Here is a 20042-nt window from a genome sequence, read left to right as displayed (position 1 = left end):
TTCTCTCGGGACATGCACACACATGCACCTGGCATGAGTTTAATCCACCGGGTCCGGGACTTGAACCGCTGTCGACGACATATAAAGCCAGCAACATGGCCATTATGCCAACTGCTGATCCTGAGATTTTTTTTTCTGTAGGGTACATGTGCTCACCAGAAAGACAGAGAGAAAGCGAGAAATCACTGCCCCCCCCACCCCCCAGGAAAATGGCCACACTGCAGTCCTTTCTCCTTCATTCTCCTCTTGGAATTTTGGGCACTCACACATGCATGCCTGGTGTGAATTTCAAGCTGTGGGATCTGGGACTTTAACTGCAGTCAGCCATGTTGCAGTCTAATGCATTAACACTCTGCCACCTGCTGGTCCCCAAAATATTTTATCTTATATTATGTTCATGCATGAATATTTTAATTATAGCAGAAGAACAGACTGTGCAGGTTCAGGGCTGGGAACTATACATACCAACTGAGAGTCTATGTGAGGTATAGAGGCAGGCAACAGGCAATCACCATAGACAACAGCTGCTTCTTTGGAAATTCAGCAAGAGTTCTGAGGTTGCCCCCAAATCATAATGAATTTAGAAGTCTTAAATCCAGAAGGCTACCATAGGTGGAGACTGAAAATGTCAGGAAAGTCTGTTGTTAATTTCAGAGTCTCTCCTTCAGGACTGTGGGCAGTGGCCAATGGATGGTCAGAGAGAGCAAAATCAGCTAGACTCCTGTGCTAAAATCCTTTGTGGGTAATGGGTATATCATTGAACCAAGAATCCACATACAAGTTCGCAACCTGGGATTAGCTCCCAAACTGAAAATAATGACTCATACCAGTTCCTGAATGTTTATTTTTAGTTTTTGGAGAGATTTTTCGCTATAGGGCGCATGCACTTGCCAGACAGACAGAGACATAGAGACAGAAAGTGAGAAATCATCCCCCAGAAGGGATGGTCACGCTGCAATCCCTTCTCCTCCATTCTCCTCTCAGGATCTTGGGCACGTATGCACACATGCCTGGAGTGAGTTTTAAGTCACCGGGTCCGGGACGCGAACTGCGGTCGACTACGTGGGAGTCCAGCGACATAGCCATTATGCCAACTGCTGGTTCCCCTGAATGCTTTTTATGTACTAGAATGTCTGCAAATATTTTGAGTATACATAGTGTTTCAGTAAAACCAAAAGTGAGCACCCTCAACCTTCAGTAGGAGACATGGGAAAGCACAAATATGACAATTATGGGGGGACATTATAGATATAAAAGACAAAAATTGAGATAAAATATTATCCAGATAAAATCAAGGACAGTTATACCCTGATATACACTGACTTTTCATAATTATAAAGAGTAAAAAAGCATTCTAGAATAAATCAGTCATATAAATGACATTATTTCTCAGGCACGAGAGACAAATTAATCCTAATTTTACATCCATGTCAGAAAGTAAGGAAGCATTATCCTTTTTTTTTAAGAGCTAATGCCAAGAAAAGATATTTTGGATATATATAGGTTTAGAAAATATTCTACAAATATGTTTCTTTAATATAAATTACTTAATCTATCTAGTAGATGCTCAAAAAAAGGAATTAAAGTTGGAAATTGTGGGTGGGGGGGGCGGGGGTACTGTAAACTTTTCCCTAGACCTTTCAGCAGATAGTTTCCAAACTCCTATAAGAGACATGAGGACAATCCTTTTCCAGGCCATCATTGCACCTGCTGTATAAGATTAATGCTGACATCGATGTTTGGTGTCTCCTTTTATACTGACATTGTATATAATGGAAATGAAAAAGGCTGCCTCCTGCGGCCTGGGGGCTTAGGGAGTCTGATCTCACATGCGGCCTGAATTCTGGCTGCAAAGGCCTGAAAAACATCTCAGATGCTTTTGTACATGCCCTAAATCCTTATAGGACAGAGAGATGAAGGAAAAGACAGTGGCATGGCCATGATCCCTGGGATACATGCTCTCTCTCTCTCTCTCTCTTTCTCTCTCTCTGTCTGTCTGTCTTTGGTGAGCATGTACACCCCTGGCAAGTTAAATTATTTTTGTTGTTGTTTTTTAATTTAAGAAAAACAATGGTTTCAGGGCTAGCAGGTGGCAGGATGGTTAATACGCTAGGCTCCCACATGACTGACTGGGGTTAGAGTCCTGGACCTGTTGACTTGAAAATCAAGTCAGGTATGTGTGCATGCATGCCCAAAGTCCCAGGAAGAGAATGGAGGAGAAAGGATTGCAGTGTGGTCATCCCCCCTTGCTAGTGGGGGGCAGGGATTTTTCAATTTCCCTCTCACTGGTTCTGTCTCTCTCCATCCCAGCGAGCACACATACCTTATGGCAAAAACCTTAAAAAAAAGAAAAGAAAATAATCGATTGCAATGTGGATAATTATCCTTCAGTATTGAAATATTCCTACAATAAGCAAAGAATTTTCTCTAGATATTTTTTGTCTCTCAGTTTAAGATTCACTGCTAGACTCAATTATCTAATCAAGTAAGTTTCTAATTGTGTTTTTAAAAATTACTATGTTCGGGAAGGAATCAAGCAGTTATCTTTGTTGGTTTTTGTATTATCCTTTCTTGTGGTTACTCAATGTTTTTATTGCAAGTATGAACATTAAAAGTAATATAAATAGGAAATTTATGTCTGAATTTCATACATAGAGTCTGTAATATACTATATGTAATTCAATTACATGAACTTCATGTACTTCTCAAATTTTTATGTTGTTGAGTAGAATGAGTAAACTTTGTGACGGATTTGTTTTTATGAGGTTGACTTGCAAGTACTTGGGTTCCAGCATGTACTGCTACTAACTCCCACCTCTCCTTTTGATTTTCATAGAAGCCCTGAGAAGCAGTGCTACAGAGACTCTTTTCCATACAAACTTGTTCAGTTTACAGACTAGGGCCCCAGAGTTGATGTTATTTGTAGAGATAACTTCCCAGATTTCATCAGACTACTTTTGTTCAAGATTCTGAGTTGACCTTTCTTTTTAGACTCCCTCTTGACACTGCAAGGAAAGACCCATGGAATATTGGGCCACACTTATCATAGCTAGAAGAAGAAAATGAATTTGATAATTATGTATTTAATAACCCTCATGAAACTTTAATAGTCAATGGTATAAATAAATTATTCACACTCAGCACAAAATAGTAAAGATTATTATAGTTCCATTTTGAATTCTCTGACAATGAGCTCACAATCTACTTTGACATTTCTTGGATATTTTGAGAAAAATTGACGTAGTTTAGCCTCACTGAAACCATGTGAGAACGATAAGTATAAAGTCTACCTTTAATGAGATCTCTAGAGAAGATACTTTTACAACCTCCAGAAACACACTGGTAATAGTTAATAAAATTTACACACTGTACTTATGTTGTCAAAAGAAATATTTGAACTTCTATATAAAAACGTCATTGTCTCCATAGTTGGGGGTTCATCCCAAGGTGGTAGGAATAAGGACTTCCCTTATTGTGCTTCATGCAGTTTACAAACTCTATTTTATTTATCCTGCTTGAGTTTTATAAGGCAAATATGCAAGAAATGGAGGGGCATCAAATAATAAACATTTAACAATTTAGCTTATTGAATTGAAGCCTTACTAAAACCTTGATGAGAGGTTGTCACTATTTTGCATTTGAGGAAAAAGAGACGTGAACTAGCTTCTAGTTTTCTCAAGATCACATAGAAGAAATAACTTAAAATAATAAATCTGGGACAGCTCATTGAGTGTTGGTTGAGGAGGCTGGATCCCACATGGCCAATTGAATGCTCGGATTCCTGGACCTAGCAGCTTGAGAAGCACCTGGTGTGTGTGTGTGTGTGTGTGTGTGTGTGTGTGTGTGTGTGCATGCCCAAAACCTGAGGGGAGAATGGAGAAGGAAGTAGAGCGTGGTCATCCCCCCTGGCCGGTGCTTTCTTATTTTTTTCGTTCCCATTCTCTCTCTTTTTCTCTTCAGTGAGTACATGTGTTCTATGGCAAATTTTTTTTAAAAAATGTTTATCTGGTATAAAAGCCTCTACAGATACATCTGCTTTACTGTGGCTTTTTTATAAGTAGATTTTTTTATTAGCTGAATTTTATATTTTCAGGTGTTTTCTTATACTGCTGACAAAGAAATCCGAACCGATGACTTGTGCTTGGATGTTTCTAGACTCAATGGACCCGTAATCATGTTAAAATGCCACCACATGAGAGGAAATCAGTTATGGGAATATGATGCTGAGGTATAGTATTTTTCTTAATTTACTTATTTAATGTTTAAGCTCTGTTATATATTTTGAAACATTTAAATCCTAAGCTTTGTTTTCCTGCATTGGCAGAATTTCATTTTCTAACATGCATATTCATACTGAGATTAAGATGGCATATCCTATAAATAAGCTTTTGCTAAACTGGTTCGTTAGTGTAAAACATGAATGAGGGCCAGTCACGGTGGTGTGGAGGGAACCCAGGGAACCTTGATGCTGAAGCCACATGGGAAGTTTTTTTACGTTTGCATCGCTGTGCACACTGGGCATGCATGCACACACCTGTGATCCTCGCTGGCAGAGGCTGGGAGCGAATCATGGGGTGAGGACGCCATTGGGGGTGCTGTCTCTTTCTCTTTCTCTGTGTCTGTCTCTCTCACTCCTGAAAGAAATGAACTTTATAAGTATTATAAAGAAACATGACTGAGAAAGGCAGTCATGTTCATAAGCTTATATAGTGTCATATCCATGCACGTGCCCAACCAGTTAGACAAGAGACAAGCTAAGCTGATCTGAGAGGTATGTATGAAGATGTGCATATAGGAAAATATGCTCATATTCTCAAATTTTAAATTTTACACCATTGTAATCTCTGATACCTATGATTCACCACCTAAAAGAAGAAAGTCTGACAGGATTAACAAGATTTATTTAGCAGAGAATAATGTAAGGAAGTCTTCACTATTTATAATTCATTTTTTGCAGAATTCAACAATCTAGTTAGTTGTATAATGAGCTAAGCAACTTCTCAATCTAGCATACCTTCCTGATAGAAAAGAGGGAGAGGAATCAACAAAATTACTATTGGGAATTTATAGCTAGGCAGTGTGTAAAAACCAGATCAGCCATCAGATGGAGCTAATAAAAAAGAAATATTTTCTTCTGCATAAGAAAATTGACTTGACAACAGCTTTGTTTCTTTCCATTTTCTTTGCTTAGCAAAATAAATGGGTTGTCCGTGTTATATTTCTCACGTTATTAAATGGTCAGTGATTTATTTAAAAGGAGAGCTAACCTTTATTCTTACAAGAAAAATAACACAATAGAAATAAATGAGTCTCACAGATGTAGTATTACATGCAAGCCTAAATTGCTCTGTAAGAGTAACATGTTAAAATCCAATCAACATTATTTTGGTAATTTTGATACCTTAACAAGGTCTCCTTTTTTAATACTTATGACATGTCATTTCTGAAAGATGTCTTTATTTACTTACTTATTTTATTTACACTTAATCACTGTATATCTTTACAGTGCACAACATGGTTATTCTCAGGATGAATACTAGCGCATACTAGCCACGTCAACTACATTACCACATACATTATTATCAGCAGATAACTTTTTCATTTTTACATTTAAAATGTTGCTTGTTTTTTCCCTGATCCCCTCTCTCGCACCCCTTATTACCCGTTTCCTAGTCTTACCGCCCCCATAGTGTTTGTAATTCTTTAAGTTGATTATCAGGAAAACTTACAGATTTCCTCGAGGATTTGAAATTGGCTATGGAGGGCTAATTGGGGGTCTAAAATGTATACTGTCACCAACTTCTTGGGACACAAAGTGTTCTGAAACATAATTGAGGAGGAAGACCCTCAATCCCTCCTGCTCTGCACCAGTGAGTTATGTTCAGGCTCATTTGCCTTCTGAATATATTATTCACCTTCTTTGATCACCATTTTCTTCTCTCCAAATATTATGTTAACATCTTTTATAGTAAGCCTACAGAAGACATTTCCTGTACTAGGTAAACCAGAGCCTTTAATCAGCTCTCTATCTCCTGTGTGAGGGAAATACAGATAATTGCACAGAAAAAAACTAGAAGTCTTGCAAACAGTATTCTTTTTTAAATAAAATTTTAGTCACTACTGCTTAATTCTCACCAAGAATCCCAGGCCTATATTGTGCTAATGAGAAAACTAAGGAAATCTCACACATATTTATAAAGAGAAATTATTGTACATTTTTATATGATGCAGTGTTGAATTTCACAATATCATTTTTTTTTTTCTTTAGAGGTTTTTGCCTTAGGATACGTGCGCTCACTAGAAGGAGAGAGACGGAGACAGTGAGAGGGGAAGTGAGAAATCATCCCCCATAGGGATGGGCACATGGCAATCCTCCATTTTCCTCCTGGGGACTTGGGGCACACATGCACATGCACCTGGCATGAGTTTCAAGCCACTGGGTCTGGGACTCAAACCGCAGTTGGCTAGGTGAAGTTCAGCAATGTAACCACAATGCCATCTGAAGGCCCCCATAATACCACTTTTAGTCTTTAAAAAAAGGCTTCACTAGTAGTAGGTAGGTCAAATTCTTTCATTTCTAAAGTAACTACCCTTGGTAATTAGGTGTACATTTTTGTTTGTATTTTCTGTCAGTCAGAAACGAGGTTATTGAATACTAAGGAATTTTTTCAAAAAGCAAATGTGTGTGTGTATGTGTGTGTGTATGTGTGTGTGTGTGTGTGTGTGTGTGTGTGTGTGTGTGTGTGTACATACACAGCTTCGCCTAATATAAAGAAATGAGTTTTGCAGATTTACTCTTTTGGATCACTAGCAGTTATCAGTTACAGTTTTTCAGAACATTGTAATACTTCATATAATGTAAACTGTTTTAGAACAAAGAAGCTTATAATATACCATAAGTATTGAGAAATTTTTATTTTAAATGAACAATCTGATTATCTTAATAATTATATGCATAACTTAGTTTACTTTCCTATGTGTTTTCAAAATTAAATTGTGATTTTGGAACCAGCAGTTAGCGTAATGGCTTTGTCGCTGGACTCCCACATAGTCGACCGTGGTTCAAGTCCCGGACCTGGTGGCTTAAAATTCACGCCGGGTGCGTGTGTGGGGGTGCCCAAGATTCCGAGAGGAGAATGGAGGAGAAAGGATTGCGGCGTGTCCATCCCCCCTGGGGGGGTGATTCCTCGCTTTCTATCTCTCTGTCTCTCTCTGTCTGTCTGGCGAGCACACATGCCCTATAGTAAAAACCTCTCAAAAAGAAAAAAATTAAATTGTGATTTTTAAGTTATCTGATTACATCATTATACCAAATTTTAAAATATATAAATTGTAATGCAGAAAAATGATATGAGAGTAGTACATATGAAATATTATAATAGTATATATGCATTATGGTTTATATTGTAGGAATAATACAGTGATTTTCTGTAATTTTCAGCTTTGAAATTTTGTTTATGAAAAGATCATTTAAAAGGAGATAAGTTTTTAAAAATACTTAAAAATAATAATTTATGTATTATGATTTTCTTTTAAGTTTTACATTTAAGGACCATTTAGTCCATGGAATACTCCGGACTCTCCTCAGGGTCATTCTAGAACTAGTGGAATCACCTGAGAACTCACTAGAACTGCAGAATCAGAGGTGCTATGCCAGACACACTGAATCCAAGTTTGTATTTTAACACAATGGCCAGGCCATTCATATGCACATTAGAGTGTGAGAAGAGGAGGCTCTGAAGATAGCTAAGCATCTACATGTTTTACATAGTCTTTTTATGCTTTGTTGAAAAAGTTTACAAATTTAAGCAAAGACATAAACACATTTTGGAAAATGGCAAGGCTTCCAGGGGAGGGAAAGGAGCAAGGCCTGAGAGGTGCTGAGCTGGGAAGGAACAGCATTTGCTCAGGAGCTCTCCTGTTCTCGTATTCCAACCAGGGGAAAGTGGACCAGTTCTGCTTACTACTTCTTTCATTCAATTCTTTATCTTTTGATACGAAGAGAAAAATTATTCTTCTTTGAGAAACCTTTCAGGTGGAGCACTTTCAAGGCAGAATGAAAGTTGGTGGAATTCACAGATCTATAGAGCTGAAATGTACCTTAAAGTTCTCTTTCAGCCATTAGCAGGAGGAAACTGAAGCATACAGATTATACTGTGAGCAGCAGAGCTAGGATTGGTCCTAATAAAGTATTTAAAGAAAGCTAGTTATTGGGATATTTGTGAATCTCACGGTGGGATCAGCTGAAATATTCTATCACCTTATCTCCCATAGTCCTTTCAACTCAGGAAAGAAAGTCATGGATCAGCCCATGCTGTGGTGATTCAGGCAAATGGATCCCACATAACTGAAGGCTTGGTTCTAGTCCCAGACCCAGTGGCTTGGACAACACATCAGGCATTGTGTACACATGCCCAGAATCCTGTTAGGAGAATGGAGGAGATGGGATTGTGGTGGCCATCCCCTTCAACAGGGTGCTTATCACTTTCTCTCTCTCTGTCTCTCTCTTTCTGTCTTTGGCAAGCACATGTACCATATGACAAACATTAAAAAAAAAAAAAAGTCACAAATAACAGCACAATTGTTACAGTATTGAAGAAAAATGGCAACAGTATCATAAAGCCTCAAAGCATGGAGTATTTTGGGACCAGCAGTTAGTATAATGGCTATGTAGCTGGACTCCCATGTAGTCTACCACAGTTTGAGTCCCAGATCTGGTGGCTTAAACTCATGCTGGGCACATGTGCGTGCGTGCCCAAGATCCTGAGAGGAGAATGAAGGAGAAGGGATTGTGGTGTGGCCATCACACATGGGGGGCTGATTTCTCGCTTTCTGTCTCTCTGGTGAGCGTACATGCCCATAGCAAAAACCTCCTCTCTAAAAAACAAAACAAAACAAAACAAAACAACAACAACAACAAAAAAACCTGGAGTATTTCTAGCTATCCTAGTTTTGTATACTTCTTTGGTGATTGGGAGAAGTCTATAATTTGTTTTCTCATGCAATTTGTATAATAGTTTTATAGGACAGAGATTATCCTCTGTATTTTTTCATATCAGTAAACCGAAGCTAAGAATAAACACTTTGTCTATATTTGCATACTCAGGTTTCTGGCACTAAATCCAGTTAATTTTTCTACTATTGTATGTTGCCTCTTGGGGTAATTGAAAAACTAGAAATAATGAGGTGCTTTCAATGAGAGTGACCTAATACGGTAAATGTACAGTGTTCCAAATGAAATAATTAAGTGCTAGGTATTATTCACTGTACCAAATTTTATTCAAATAGAATTTCTCCTGACAAAGAAGAAGGTATTTGTCAGGAAAGAGGCTCTGCAATAAACATGGTGTACTTAGATTAACAAGCAGTGGGGAAACTGCTCTATCACTAGGTCTAATTGCTTTGCAAACTTTAGCTACACATATTCACAATATAATTAATTACTACCTTAGTGCCTCTCTTAATTGAATGCAACTAAAGACATGTTGGTAATACATGGATATTTTAGGTCTCCTTTGATTTGAAACTTAGAATTCCCCACTTTCCAAACTAAATACTTCTAAATAACACTACCATGAATTTAGTTCACTATAATGTTATGCCTGCTTTAACCTGTTTGATTTTGGGGCAGTCTAACATCATTAACAGAATTTAAGGATATGCACCTCATCTAGAATCTCTTGAATAAAATATATGAACACTTCTGTGTCAGATATAAAATGTCATTGCCACCAAGTTAAGCAAAAAGAAAAAAAAAAAAAACCTAAATTTTATCTCACCGAGCTATTTTAAATATTATTTCTATAAAGATCTGTCATTCATCCATTCCGTTTTATTCAGGTTTTCTTATATTCTGCTTGAACATCACAGTTATGTTCCAATCAATTTGAAATTTACATTTTCCTGTAATATGTGCACATAATCGCGTTTTCAAAAAAAAACATTTAGACAGCTACATACAGTGTGAGGATCTAATTTTAGATCAGAACACTTATGCTCAACAAACACTATGCAACCAAGAAAAAAAGGGAGCAAAATACGATGCTAAAAATAAGACTTACTTTTCATGTGACTGAGCAAGTTTACTGAGAAAACACTTGTGAATCCTATATCCATCTGGATCAAACGTTTCTCATAGTCACAATATGAGGAATTTTTTCAGTAGCTACAATATGTTGGATGGATATTTATTGAAGTCACAAGAGCTTAAATTTATACTTTAACCCTCCTCTTCTATTTACTTTTATCAGAAATCAGGTAAATGGGAATATAATTTTAAGGTAAGTGGTCTCTAACTATATCCCAGCCATATCCCTGTTTAGCATTCCTAATAAAAACAGTGGCTCTGTTTACCTCTTGAAAATAATGTACATTATATAGCTGTTACCTTTCCATATTCCCATTGATCTGTAGCTGTGATTTCTTATTAGAACCAATTAGTGAATAGGAATTTTAGCAAATTAGTTTGTATTTGTAGTTCCTTTTTGTTAAACATTTATGCTTGATTTTTAGAATATTCACATTCTAGTCTCCTGAATGTATTGATTATCTTGTCAGGACATCCTAATTAATGTTATAAGTAACAATTTTATCATATTAATTGTTAATTAGTTGTTATTCTGTAATTGGTCAACATTATAAATCCTTTTTTCTTTGGTACTATGTTAAATATTTATAGTAACCAATATTTATTTTTATTTTCCTTATCACTATATATAATAACATGATCTATTGAGTTTTACTTTAAATTTGCCATCTTTCAATCAGGTCTTTGTGATTAATTCTTGAATTAATTATCAGTTTTATATGTCCATTAATATGTCAAAATTTTTACTTAGTATATTTAATACAAGGGTACGTGTGACCTAATTTTACAATATTGCAATTTTTTATTTTTTCATCAAAATCATTACCTGAAGCATGATTCCAACTTGCTTTAGGTAGGAATTACATCTTAAGAAGGGTAGATTTAAAGATACTCCATGACACATCTTGTCTTAGATAGAAAAAACATACAAATATGTTAAAAGACAAAAACTACTTTCTGGGGTGGGAGCATGGAGAGAAGTTTTACTATAGGGTGCATGTGCTTGCCAGAAAGACAGAGACAGAGACAAAAACTGAGACATCACCCCCAAGGGGGGATGGCATCTCCTCCATTCTCCTCTCAGGATCTTGGGCATGCATGCACACACGCCTGGCATGAGTTTAAGCCCCGGGTCCGGGACTCAAACTACAGTAGACTACATGGAAGTCCAGGGACTTAGCCATTATGCCAATTGCTAGTCCCAAGAAACTATTTTTTTCTTATGCATCTTAAAATATGTTTAAAATTTTATACATCCCTGAGAATACTAGTGGTTGGCACTTCAGAGAATGATTAAGTAATAAACAAAACCCGAAACTAGTTTATGGTTTATATTACCCTATTTTCTAATTAATATTTTAAATAAAGCTATAAAAGAAGGTATTTGTCAGGAAGTTTCATGTCAGCATGCATATCACTCTCCAAATAGAGTCAATATGACAGCCTCCCAATGAGGCATTTGCAACAAATATGACAAAAGACTGATATGCTTAATTAAAAGCATGTGAAAGAAAAAATTATATATACAATATAAAAATGTACAAGGTCTTGAATAAACAAGAGAAATACAGGCATTAAATTTAAAAATTTGGGATGCTATATAGCTATCAAAAATACATAAATAAAAAGCTTAATATGTGTGCTATTCAGCTTATTATTTATACTATTAACATGGCAAGAAATGCTTTTAGCAGAAACACATAATAGTGATGAAGAGGCAGTAAAATACACCCCTATGGTGTCCGGGTAAGCACAAAAAGAGTTGGCAGCTGTTGCTGCTTCTATAATTACTAATTGTTATAGGTATTTTTTACAAAGAATGTTAATATGTGTTCAAATGTTCATATGTCTTGACCTTGTGACTTCACTTCTAGAATTCATTTTTAAAGAAATGATTACAGATATGAGCAGAGATATTCAGAAATATTTGTCACAGGATTGGTTAAGATAGTTCCAAATTGGAAAGATATTCCTCCAAAATAGAAAATTTAAATGAATTTTGGCAAATCTATTTTATTGAAATTGTTTCTTTTTTTTCTTTTTCTTTTCTTTCTTTTTTTTCTTTTTTTTTTTTTTTAGGTTTTTGCCACAGGATGTGTGCGCTTTGCCAGTGAGACAGAGTGAGACAGAAAGAGAAAGAAAGAATTCATCCCCTGGGGGGGATAGCCACACTGCAATCCCTTCTCCTCCATTCTCCTCCTGTGACTTGGGGCACACACACACACATACCCAGCATGAGTTTCAAGCTGTCAGATCCAGACCTCAAAATATGGTCAGTCACTTGGAAGTCTAGTGCCTTAACCACTATGCTATCTACTGATCCTCAAATTGTTTATTTCATAATCGTATATTGCTTTTCTTTATTTTTTTTTCCTGTTTGGTTTTAAGAATTTTTAAAAATAATTATTTTATTAACTTTATTTATTTATTTATTTATTTTAATTTGACCAGAGAGGGTAGCATGAGAGAGAGGGAGAAAGTGAGAAAATAAGCCACCAGGTCTGGGACTCAAACCATGGTCAGCTATGTAGGAGTCCAGCACTCTTTACCACCACAGTATTTGCCAGCTCCCTTAGTAGTATATTCCTAGGTCTTTTCAAATGTTGAAAAATGACCACAGTTTCAATGGAAGAAGCATATTAAGTTAGATGACCTCAATTATATAAATATATATGACAAAATTACTAGAAAACAGAATAATTGTTACTTCTTCTTGGCAGAATACTCAGAAAAAAATAAATAAATTATACTTATTTCAAGCAAATAATTTTGGGAGATTTTAACTAAAAATCATTTTTAATCTTGATTAGGTCAAGATTTTAATTTTTTCTCCAGTTTATGACTTTTCATAAATATTTAAAATAAGGGCTAGCGATGGCATAGTGGTTATGTCACTGGACTCACACATGGCTGACCGCAGTTGGAGTCCCACACCTGGTGGCATGAAACATGCCAGGCATGTGTGTGTGTGTGTGTGTGTGTGTGTGTGTGTGTGTGTGTGTGTGCACGCAATCCCAGAGGATAATGGAGGAGAAAGGATTAGTGTGTAGTCATCCACCCTGGGGGGAGGGGGTGACTCATTGCTTTCTGTCTTTCTGTCTCTCTGGTAAGCACATATACCCTATAGCAAAAAATAAATAAGTACTTAGAATAAAAGTTCTTTAAAATTTTTTTGTGGTCTTTTATGTATAAAATATTAAATTGTATATTTTTATAACAATTTTATTTTGTGTTCATGCTCTTGGTCACATTTTCTTAGCATCATTAAAATCATTTTTGTTTTTGTTTTATATCAAGGAAAATCTTTAGATTTACTTAATGACACATGAAATTCATAATCACTAATACTAGGGTCTTGATGTTAACATGATATTTACCAAGGAAAGTTCATTGCAAGATGAAAAATATCACTGAGGGTAGAGGATGCTCTAGCCTAGAAATTTCAAATAGTGTGTATAGAAAATTCTGGTGTGGTTAAAAAAATTGTCTTTTTGACAGATCAAACTGTAAGGTTAATATCATTTTATAATAAAATTATAATATATTATAATGCACCCTTCCTGTCTTTATAAACCATATTTCTGTTATTTTACTATAGAAGATAAAGCCTTGAGAAGGTAAATTCAATAATTGGTTCCCATCAAGCTGCCCAAGAGATGTATTTTAATTTTAATAGAATTTATTTTCTGCATTGGCCTTTCATGAGGTGTTTGAGTCAGTAGTCTTACTTAGTGTCTCCCATAGGCAAGCACAGGGGTTGATGACACAGGTACCCAGGTTCCACAGCCTTTCTGGATCACATGTTCTACAAAGGAAATAGATGGAAAGGAAGAAAGCCACAAATTAATGAAAAATTGTGCTTGGAAAATTAGATCAAGTTCAGAGCCCAAAAAGGGTTCATCTCTTTCTTTTTCTTCCCTTTATTAACTTTGCAATTGACTCTAATAAATGTGTCAATGCATATGTGGAACCCCTTAAGCCCCACCAGGTTAGCACATGAAAACGTAAGTAAAGGAATTTGAGTACCATTCTGCACAAAATACACAAAGCTTCAAACGTGAATTCGCCCCTAGATTCTTCCCTAGTGTCCACTCCACTCAAGATTAGAGCAAAAGAATGAGGAGGCCAAGGATCATAATTGAATACTGTCTGGACTAATCAACTATCTTCAATATCCACTCACCTAATAGCTCATTTGGCACTAAAAAGTGTTTTATTACTAGGATGAACTCTGATAATATGATCTTTTCTAGCTAAAATAGCCCTTTGCTCAAAATATTTTATAATTTGACCTGAAGCCCCCCTCCATATTCTCAGTGTCATATCCATTTACTCCTACTGAGTATAGTTGATTTTAAAGCCATCTAAAAGAATGCAGCTCACAGCTCCATGGATGCAATTATTGTGACATGTGCCTGCCATGCTTATCTAGTGGAAATTGTACGTTGTCCAGAATGATTGATTTATTACTGTCTTTGTACTTGATTTTGTCATTATTCATTATTTTCTTTGTCAAACAGACCCACACTCTTCTTCATGTAATCACCCAGTCCTGTCTCTCAGTAAGCAAAGTAGCTGATGGCACTCAACATCCCACTGTGGAAACATGTAATGATAGCGCTTTGCAAAAATGGCTTCTAAGAAACTATACAAGAATGGAAGTTCTTAGAAATATCTTTGGGAATTCTACTGATTACATTCTCTAATACTTTTTAGAGGTTTGTGTTGCAGACTTTATTTATTTTAGTATTTTTTACTTAGTTCAGTATTACAAAAATTAGAAACTTACTTCTTTAAAGTGTGGTTAAGGAAACTCTCTCTATACTATTTCTCCATAGGTTTATATTTCTTTCTTTTTTTTCTTAACTTCTTAGCTGCTCCTTACTTGAGAGAATGCCTAGATTAGTTTTTAGTCTATCATTAATTAAGAGGTATTTTCTAAGTTTTCCTTTATTTCAAATATATAGGTGCATAAATATAGTTGATTAAATAAATGATAAAATGATATTTCTTTTTAGGCCAATTTTAGTCATGATTATATGAGAAAAGATTATGCAGCAGAACTTGAAGAAGAAGAAGAAGAAAAAAAAATACTAACACCCAGAAAATAGATTGTTATTGGAACACTGTAATTATTTAATTCTGTTCATTTTTATTCAGTAATTTTGGTTATATGTAGTAGTAGCATATCCTTTCAGGAATTTATTGTCATCTAAATCTGAAATAGTAGGCAAATGCATTATTAAAAGCTAAGATGCTTTTCAGTAACTTCATAAAGGAAGCTAATTCTAAGCATTTCTTTATGATAGGTAAGTATTATAAAAAAATTTAAATTTAGAAACTGTTGTTTGTTTCTCACTTGTATGATCTGTGACTGTCTTCTCAGTAAGCAATAAAGTGAATTATTATTCAGTTCAAGTCGATCAATTGCTGTGGAATTTCTATAAAGAGTGCAAATAAGAGCAAGTCCTTGTATTTGGTTTTAAGGGATTTGTCCAGTAAATAAAGGGTTTTACATTACTGGGTGTCACACTAAGAATACACAGAGGTTAGGGAGTTTTCTGGTTCAGATGAATCAGGTAGGGGTTGCTGGCGGAGGATACAATTAAGCTTGATAACAACATGAAGAATGGAGGTATGGGGAGGGGACGAGAAAAGGCACATTATTTAGATTGAAACTGTAAGTGAGACAAAGGCATCCCAAACAGAAGAACTTGAAAAGCTGGAAAAGTCATACCTTTTGCACAGAGAACGTCTGTACTAGGCCCTTTACATAGATTATCTTAGTTTGTTTCCAAAGCAACCATACCTGTTGTGTGTAATGCCCAACGAGGGGTCTTCTTAGTCTTAACATTCATTTCCTCTCACACTTCCACTCAGAGTTAGTTCTAAGGGGGAGAGCACAGCTTGCTTCCCTCAGCAGGAGAACTTGCTGCAGTTCCCATGGCAGTCCTTACAGCCTTCTGGGAGCTAGCTCCTCCACAGGTGAAAGCCTTGATGCCAATGGGCGTGGGGGTGTGGGCGTGAAAATCATCCTGGTTTAACAGCCTCATCCTCACCAGAGGTGATATCTTCTCTGCAACAACTCTATAGACATAGTTCCTAGGAACTCAATGGAGCATGCCAAATTACTAGTCTTTGCATTTATAGAAGCCCTAAATCTGGCTTCCTGTCAGGTATTTATATATAGTTTATGAGCTGCAGATAGAGTTTTTCAATCAGAGGTAATTTTATTACATAGACAATGTTGCCTGGAAACATAGTCAACATTTTTCTCTTATCAGAGTGCCAAGGGATGGCTTACTGAAGGTCAAATTTGTTAGGTAGAAGGGGAAAGATTACTTGTAAGCATTTTTAAGTAGGAACTATTTTCTGACAGTGAATCTGACTTTTGAGAATGATTTGGGAACTTGGCCAAATGTCCACAACTAGTAACCAGAGGAACAGAAACTCACATTTAGGTCTATTTGAGTCTTACATATCTGCTTTTCTCCTGAACTACATTAAAAATAGTAAGTTTTTTCATTGGTTGGCTGGTTGGTATCTTTGCAGCAGTGGGTTTTGACTGTTAATAAATTCCTTCAAAGGAAATATATATGCATCTTTCTGAGAAAGAATAGCATTAATATTTTTTAAATTGTCCTTATTTTTATATCTGACAACACATATTTAATGTGCTCCTTAAAGAAAAGTCTTAAAATATGTTATATTTTGACTTAAGATAAATGATAATTGATCAAGGCATTTTATTGCTATGATATGTGATAGATTAAATGAAACAATGTTAGTCTTTTTGGACTAGCTCAATTAATAATAACATTTAATGCATGTAAAATTAATACATTTTTTTAAAAAAGGGTATGATAGAAGCATACAAAGGTAAGTGACATTTTGAAAGAGAATATATTCACAAAGGATTTCAGGTATGTAATAGAAATGAAGACTTTTTTGTTGCTTTAACTAAAGCTTTCAGAAAAAATATGCTTTTAGGTTTTGTATCTGTCTGTCTCTTTTTTTTTCCTTAAGCTGACTACAGATTAAATTTGTGACATCACAGGCATAAATCTGCCATCTTCTTGTCTATCATTAGCCATATCTTCCTTTCTCCACGTTTTAGTATGAATAACTTGTTTTCATGCATTGAAAGAGCAACGATAAAGCCCTCAGTCTTGAAATCCCCTTCACATGTAATAACCTTGTTCTTTTCTTCTCTTTGTTTTCTGTCCAGAATCCTCCATCATCCATTCTGTCCTTTCTCACAATAGTGCAGGCTATGGTGTCTTCAGATCTAGTCCACATAAGTTCCAAATTATCTGGCTAGAGTTTTGCAACCATTTTCTTCTGCATTTATTTCTGTCCAGTTTTCAATGCAATAATAAGAAAGAAAGAAAAAAATGTTGTGTACATTTTATTTCTTTTTTTTTGGGGGGGGAGATTTTGGCTATAGGGCACGTGCGCTCGCCAGACAGACAGAGAGAGACAGAGAGACAGCAAGCGAGAAATCACCCCCCTGGGGGCATGGTCACGCCACAATCCCTTCTCCTCCATTCTCCTCTCGGGATCTTGGGCACGTACGCACACGCGCCCAGCGTGAGTTTTAAGCCACCAGGTCTGGGATGCGAACTGTGGTCGACTACGTGGGAGTCCAACGACATAGCCATTACGCTAACTGCTGGTTCCCAGTGTACCTTTAATTTCTGTAACGTACAAGAGAATTATCTAGAGTACTATTTTGAACTGTGTCTATAAATTATTTCCCATACATTCAAATACTTCTCTTCTTATTTGGGAATTTTTCCCATAATATGGTACAAGACATTGCTCATAAGACGGGGCAGAAAGATATGTGATTATTATATATAAAGCATATTGATTTAAAGGGTTTATCTGCAAAAACCTAAACTGTGATGTTTAAATGTAAATGGGAATTCCAAGTGAAGACACATGGTGACTGGTTAACATGGTACAATTGTTGGAATTACAAAGAAAGTATAAATATAGCATCAAAAATATATGATCATCATCCCCTGTTTTTATTTGCGATTGATATTTTTTAAGATCTTTAAAAATGCAGGCAGAACATGGTGAGAATACTATCAAGTAAGGCAAAGACAAATCATTCATTACCATGATAATCTCTCTTCTACAATGAGTCACAGTTGCAGATACTAAGACTCGTTCACTATTTTCAAATTGGAACATCTCTAGCAGTTTTGTTCATTTGGGTCACAGCTGTGACATCTATTTGCATGTTTACCAAGTGGAATAACACATGCCTAAGAAAACTAAGCTCTTGGGAAAGCTCGTTCATATGTGCAGCTCTCAGTTGAACTCAGAACTCACAAGTGGGCTTTTTGCAAAGGAGCCTGATTCTTGGAAAAGCATGATAAGTGTCAGGCAATTTCTTTATCCATCTGCAAATAAAGGTGTGTTAAACAATGACGTCACCATATCTAAGTTGTACAGTATTTAATTCAGAGACACCTGTGCACAGTCCTTTCTGCAAACATATTACAATGTATTATATTTTTAAAAAACCATAGGGGATATTTTAAAGAGCAGATTTAATTTGATGTTCCAGTGAAGTCAAAGATGGAACAGGCTGCACTGACTATTGGTTGTCTTTTACAGAGACTCACCTTGAGGCACGTTAACAGTAACCAATGTCTTGATGAACCTTCTGAAGAAGACAAAATGGTGCCTACCATGCAGGACTGTAGTGGAAGCAGATCCCAACAATGGCTACTAAGGAACATGACCTTGGGGGCATGAAGACTATTTCCCCGAAGCCATGAAAGTGTCTACACCCTTTTTTTTCCATTATTTCAGTGAGGGGGAAAATATTAACTTCGTTGAAATTGAAAGTTTTAAAAATCCTTTTAGTATTCTAAAACACAGTTGTTTATAATTAATTTTTAGGAATGTTTGCTTATTTCCCTACTAAAATTTGTATCGGATCAATGAAGCACATAAACAATATAAATAATATCAAACTGTTATTAAACATCAGAACAACTTGAAAAACAAACTGTGTTTGCTTTAAAAAAAATCGTTATTGTGCTCACATGTCAGAGTTCACTGGGGCGGGAGTATTTTATTAGAAGTCGTCGTAGTAATTAGAAGAGAGATAATGTAAATACTTTATAAAATATTTTCATCATGAAGTATTATCAATTGATTTAAAAATTTCATGGAAGTTTGTTAAATTTCCCTATCAACAACAAGGCCATATATGAACTTATTTCTGATCAGTGAATTCATTGTAAAACCAAGTTAATTCCAAGTTTTGTATCAGGAGAAACTCAACTGGATATGGAATTTATAGTCTTAGTAAGCATAACAGTTAAAGAAGAGGAAAAACTGAAGATTAAATTCAAAGTTCACGAAATCAAAATAAACGAGCAAGGCACTGAGAGGGGCAAGACGCAGCTAAACTGCAGCAATTAGATCTTTGAGAGAGGCGCCTGGGCTGTCTGCAGTCTTCCCTAACACAGGCTGAAGTTCAGTCATCTCGCTCCCAGAGTTCATGTTGGAAAGTTCATCCTGTCTTGTCTCTAAACTCTCCTGCTTCTCTTCACTCTAGAGACTGACTTGTCACTTATGCTGTACAGAATGATAGGTAAAGTGTAGAATTTTGGCCCTCATTTTTTCTGTCTGCTGTACTTCAAGATTTTAGTTAAGTTGGGAACCAGCAGTTAGAGTAATGACTATGTTGCTTAACTCCCACATAGTTGACCGCATTTCGCGCCCCGGACCCGGTGGCTTAAAACTCACGCCAGGCATGTGTGCGTGCGTGCCCAAGATCCCAAGAGGAGAATGGAGGAGAAGGGATTGTGACCATACTCCCTGGGGGGTGATTTCTCGCTTTCTGTCTCTCTGTCTCTCTCTGTCTGTCTGACGAGCGCACGTGCCCTATAGTAAAAACCTCTCAAAAAATAAAAAAAGATTTTAGTTA

General features: G+C 36.1%; 1 protein-coding gene across 1 annotated transcript in view; it reads left to right on the top strand.

Annotated features, from left to right (window-relative positions):
• LOC102502365 (polypeptide N-acetylgalactosaminyltransferase 13) overlaps positions 1 to 19208 on the top strand; it is a gene marked incomplete at its 5' end in the record, with an annotated part of 208087 nt that extends 188879 nt beyond the window's left edge. Inside the window, 2 exons of the mRNA XM_006164768.1 lie at positions 4094 to 4228; positions 18719 to 19208. Of these exons, the coding sequence (XP_006164830.1) occupies positions 4094 to 4228; positions 18719 to 18859 (276 nt within the window). The remainder of the gene's footprint in view (positions 1 to 4093; positions 4229 to 18718) is intronic.
• Between the last annotated feature and the right edge of the window lie 834 nt (positions 19209 to 20042).

The sequence above is a fragment of the Tupaia chinensis genome, unplaced genomic scaffold, assembly GCF_000334495.1.
Source record: "Tupaia chinensis unplaced genomic scaffold, TupChi_1.0 Scaffold143714_1, whole genome shotgun sequence".
In the NCBI taxonomy this organism is placed as follows: domain Eukaryota; kingdom Metazoa; phylum Chordata; class Mammalia; order Scandentia; family Tupaiidae; genus Tupaia; species Tupaia belangeri.
This window is presented reverse-complemented; position numbering and strand designations above follow the sequence as displayed.